At 37.1% G+C, this 5427-nt stretch overlaps 1 protein-coding gene across 1 annotated transcript; it reads left to right on the top strand.

The window, feature by feature from the left end:
* The first annotated feature begins 679 nt into the window (after positions 1-679).
* Positions 680-3566, top strand: LOC108330403 (glyceraldehyde-3-phosphate dehydrogenase, cytosolic). Its single transcript, XM_017564890.2, has 12 exons — positions 680-848; positions 957-980; positions 1088-1188; positions 1322-1437; positions 1541-1640; positions 1835-1981; positions 2071-2131; positions 2225-2322; positions 2443-2585; positions 2737-2820; positions 2959-3048; positions 3246-3566. Exons 1-12 carry the CDS (start codon positions 845-847, stop codon positions 3292-3294), a joined length of 1017 nt encoding a protein of 338 aa, XP_017420379.2. The 5' UTR covers positions 680-844; the 3' UTR covers positions 3295-3566.
* The last annotated feature ends 1861 nt before the right edge of the window (positions 3567-5427 follow it).

Raw genomic sequence — 5427 nt, 5'->3', positions numbered from 1 at the left:
GTGTATCAAAGTTTGAAAAAGAGATAAAAAATAAAATCGCTTAATAGTTAAGGAACTAAAAATATATTTAACAGTTAAAAATATAAACACATTTTCTTCACTTTTACTTTCTCTTTCGAGCGTAAAGACATGCAAAAACTGTCTTTCTCATTCTTTTCTTGCTCGGCTTAACCAACATCCTCGTTATAACCCCTTGCAGAATAACCTTTTTCCTTTACCCCTGTTTTCTTTTCCATGTTTGTATTTATTCTTTTCCTACTTCACACCTGCATTTGAATTCCTTTTCGGGCATAATAATAATGATAAATAATTAAGATTTTGAATTAATTAAAAACGGCAATAACCATAACTTTTACGCTATTATTAATAAAATCAATAAATTTATTATATATAACAGTATTAATATTGCTTAAATAATTTGGTGAAATATATCTTATTTATAAAATAATTGTTAGATTTTCTTAAATAATTCACAATTTATCTTTAATAAATATTACGAGTATTCGGTTTCGTATTAACGATAACAAGAAGAAAAAAAATAACATTTTTAATAATATAAATTAACTTATTTTAAAAATTTGTGTAATTAAATTGGAAGCAAAGGGTAACCTAATCTCAGTTTTACTTATTTTAGAGTAAATTATAAAAGAAGAATTAGAGCGGAACGTTGAAATGGCACAAAATGGAATGAGGTAATCTTACACGGGTCTTACGCCGGTCTTGTAGGTGTCACCCACCACCTACTACTTTTCATTTCCCTTTTCTATTAAAACCCTATCTCACTCCCCACTTACTCACTCACTTCCATTCTCAACTCTTCTCTTTCAACTCCAACCAACCACTCATGGGTATGCAATAACAACCACACCTACTGCCTTTTCTCTTCTCTTCGTTTTCTACCTTCTCACTTTTTTCTTCTTTGTTTCATTTTTTTTCCAATGAATTTCATGGATCAGGCAAGGTCAAGATCGGAATCAACGGTACACCATCTTCATCCTCTGTTCTTCCTTCAGATCAGTTCAACGTTATTTCCACTGTTTCGTTTTCGCTTTTTTTTTTTTAAATTTATTTATTTGAAATGTAACAGGATTTGGAAGAATTGGCCGTTTGGTGGCCAGGGTGGCTCTTCAGAGAGACGATGTGGAACTCGTTGCTGTTAACGATCCCTTCATCACCACCGATTACATGGTACACACCTTCTATTCTCCCTCGCTGTGACCACTATAACATCATTTACTGTTCAGATCGGCAAGGTTTTTCATTTCTATATTGTTATTAGACGTTAGATCTGGTTGTTCACGGTGTTTGGTTCCGTCTGTAGACATACATGTTTAAATACGACAGTGTTCACGGACACTGGAAGCATCACGAGGTCACCGTGAAGGACTCCAATACCCTTCTCTTTGGTGAGAAGCCAGTCGCTGTTTTTGGACACAGGTCTATTTTTCACCCTTTTTCATGACTTTCATTGTTTTCCTCTGCATTTTTATGTTGTAATTGTTCGTCTCTTCGCGCCGTTAAATCTTTTGTTAATCCTCAGGAATCCTGAAGAGATCCCATGGGGTTCGACCGGAGCTGATATCATTGTTGAGTCCACCGGAGTTTTCACCGATAAGGACAAGGCCGCCGCACATTTGAAGGTTTCTATTTACAGCACTACCCTTTAACTCTATTGAGCAATTATTTACACGCTTGTTATTTTCTGTGTTCTATGTTTGAAGCATTGTATCCTAATTTTGCTACTTTTTTTAAATATTGTTTGAGATTTATATTTTTAGGCGATTTAGTGAGGTGGAATTTAATGTTTGTTTTGTTTGTCTTTTTATTAATCCAGGGTGGTGCTAAGAAGGTTATTATTTCTGCCCCCAGCAAGGATGCTCCTATGTTTGTTGTTGGTGTTAACGAGCACGAGTACAAGCCAGAGCTTGATATCATTTCCAATGCCAGTTGCACAACCAATTGCCTTGCTCCTCTCGCCAAGGTTTGCTGTTTGCCTGATTCCGTGTAGTATATTTTGTTTTGTTGGTTTGTGACTATTATAATTTTAATATTTTCTGGTTAATTTTGCAGGTTATTAATGACAGATTTGGCATTGTTGAGGGTTTGATGACCACAGTTCATTCCATCACCGGTGAGTCTCTCTCTAAATGGTTTTCCTGTTGCATGTTTTGACTCATACATACTAATTACTAAGTCTTGTTTATGTTATTGTTTTGCAAACCAGCTACCCAGAAGACTGTTGATGGACCATCAGCCAAAGACTGGAGAGGTGGAAGAGCTGCTTCATTTAACATCATTCCTAGCAGCACTGGAGCTGCCAAGGTGAATATTTCATCCAATATAGTTTGGTGTTTCTTTCTGGCTTTGCCATAAGGTTGATGTTTAATTGTGTATAGACAACCCTCTTTTTGATTTTTACGATTCTTATTTTTCTGTGCCAAGGCTGTTGGGAAAGTCCTTCCTTCTTTGAATGGAAAATTGACTGGAATGTCATTCCGTGTTCCCACCGTGGATGTTTCCGTTGTTGACCTCACAGTGAGGTTGGAGAAGAGTGCCAGCTATGACGAAATTAAAAATGCTATCAAGTAAGGGCAGAATACTCTTATTGATATTGTGGTGTTGTTGAATCTTATGCAAATTTTTGTGACTCTTGTTATTCGGGATCCAATTCAAGAGGTGCGCCCATTTTGGGATTGGTCCTTGCGCACTGTCTTATATAAATGCTGTCTTTTACAGGGAGGAATCCGAGGGCAAGTTGAAGGGAATTCTTGGTTACATCGAAGATGATGTGGTCTCCACCGACTTTGTGGGTGACAGCAGGTATAAATTTCGGCACAGTTGTGAAATTATTCATACATGGTAGCTGTAGTGATGCTTAGTGTCCAAGTTTTTGTTATCTTTTTTTTCACATTATTCATGTACCTGTTAGTGAACCCTTTTGTCTTATTTTTGTTTCAGATCAAGTATTTTTGATGCAAAGGCTGGAATTGCATTAAACAAAAATTTTGTGAAAGTCGTCTCATGGTACGACAATGAGTGGGGATACAGGTAAACCACCTTAAACCTTTCTTGTGTAGAACAGAGTGGTAGTGCGTCATGTAACAGATATTTAGTCGATTAATTAACCCAATTAGTAATTAAATTTGGCCAAAAATCTAATCATGCTATGCTTTATTATCATTATATCATTATTACTTTTATTAATTCAGCTAGATCTTATACCTGCTGTGCTCCTGGTCTTGCAGCTCACGTGTGATTGACCTGCTTGTTCACGTTGCCAAGAACTCTCTTTAAGCGGGTACTTCATGGTAGCATGTCTACACGTTAGTACCGTATGTTTATTTCTAGCTGCGAACTTAGTGTCTTGCTCACTCAAAAATGAGTAGTCTGAATAAATCGGTTTCAGGAACCATTGTTGTTACCCTGCTAGGAGCTTTAAGCTCTTTTTTGTTTTGCCTCTTCTGTGTGGGGGAGGGGATTGAGTTTTTGGCTTTTTATGTACTTTGCTGTTGTACTCGGCTTTATTGTTTATGATAATAGTTGACATCCATGGTTATATTTTTAGATATTATAATGTTTGTTGACTTAGTTTATTTTATTAAAATGTCAAAGTTACAAAAAGTCTAAATTAATCTCTATTTGAATTTGCAAAGAGCTAAACACATTCTTCAATTTTACAAGTACACTCCTTTTTTAACAATGGACCATATAAACAGCATTTATTGCTAAACCTCCTAATTTTCTATACGTATCCTTCCTACGTTCATAAGTCAACGTTCATTAGTCAGCGTTCATAAGTCAGATTCATTTAGACTCATCTAGATTACGTCACGTGGCAATCCACCATAAGGAGAAATGACCATTGTGAAGCTGTTACATAATCAGGATCGTTAACACAACAAATAGATCAATTAGACTTAGTCACATCATTGCCTCTTGTCACGTCTTCTCCATAGAAACCTTAGCAGTCAACCACCACCGTAGCGCCTCTGCCATCCTTCTCGTCGGACCACTAGCCAACAACCATGTTCGTTTTCTCAAAATCAAGTCATCACTGAATATCGCCGTTAACCACCAATAACCACCCAATGTCCGAAACCCTAACTCGTCTCGTGCAGATCATGTTCAACCCCCAAATGGAAAATTAAATTCACGACATCCCTTCAACATTAATTTTATTAACATAGATTTTCAGGGACATTGCATTTTATCTTTAAGAGTCTTCATAAGAGTAGTTGAAAATTAATTTTGTATTAGTTAGGACACGACTACTTTAACTCTATCTAGTTTTTTTGACAATACAAAAATTATCTTATTAATTTAATAGCAACGATAGCATAATTTGTAAAGCAAAATTTTGAATTTCAAACTTTATTTATGATTTTGACTTTATAACTAAGAATATCTCATTTTTTAAAAGAAATTATTATTTTAATGTGAGCTTTACTCGTATGGGTTCTTTAAAATTATGAAAGATATATGAGGATTTTTTTATTATTATTTTAAGCTTTTGTTTATGTTGTTATGATAATATTAGTGATAGAAACGTGAAGGTTCAAAAATGTAAAATAGGTTTTTTGTCTTTTTAAAATATTTGAAATTCAGTTTTAGCTTTTTAAAAAAATGATCAAAATGTGTGGGTTTATGCAGTATAAGTAGTTTACCAATTCACTCCTTTAAAATGTCGTACGCGATCCACGAGTTCACCGAGTCACCGCTTTTAAGATCCACTCTGACGCTTCCCAAGTCGCTAACTTGAGCCGAAACAACGCTGTTTAAGTCCAACCTCACATGCTTCCCAAGTCGCTAACTTGAGCCGAAACAATAGTGACGAACCCGCCGCCACCGCCTGTGGCGGCAGCGGGGTTTTGCAGACCGAGGAAGCCTTCGGAATCGCCGACAGCGGTGGAGTCCGACGAGATGACGAAGGCGAGGCCGTTGCCGACAGAGGATGGATTGAGGTTGGTGACAGAAAAGGAGAAGAAAGTGGAGAAGGTCGCCAGAGAAGGGGACCCTTGTTGTCGGAATCTGATGGGGTCAGAGTAAAGCGCTCTGCCAGCAGTGGAGTTTGGGACGGCGGGGTCACCGGTGAGGCTGACGGTGTTGTTCAAATGGGTGGCGAAGACAGAAGAACAAGCATTGAAAAAACACAGAAAGACGATGAAGAAGGGTGTTTGAGGAAGAACGAGAATGGCCACGTGAGCGTGAGATTCTTATTGGTCAGCAACGTGGCAGAGAGTGTAGAGCGCAGCTGGGCATCACCGTTTGCCACATCTACTAAAACTTAACGCCGTCCATTTTTAAGGACTAATACTAATAGTTTCAAAACTACGAGGACTAAAACCCATCAAAGTTTCAAGTAGGGACTAAAACCAAAATCGTGTGATACTTAAGGGACGAAAAACATATTTAACCCATGGATTTAAA

This window comes from Vigna angularis, chromosome 4 (genome assembly GCF_016808095.1).
Source record: "Vigna angularis cultivar LongXiaoDou No.4 chromosome 4, ASM1680809v1, whole genome shotgun sequence".
Classification (NCBI taxonomy): Eukaryota; Viridiplantae; Streptophyta; class Magnoliopsida; order Fabales; family Fabaceae; genus Vigna; species Vigna angularis.
This window is presented reverse-complemented; position numbering and strand designations above follow the sequence as displayed.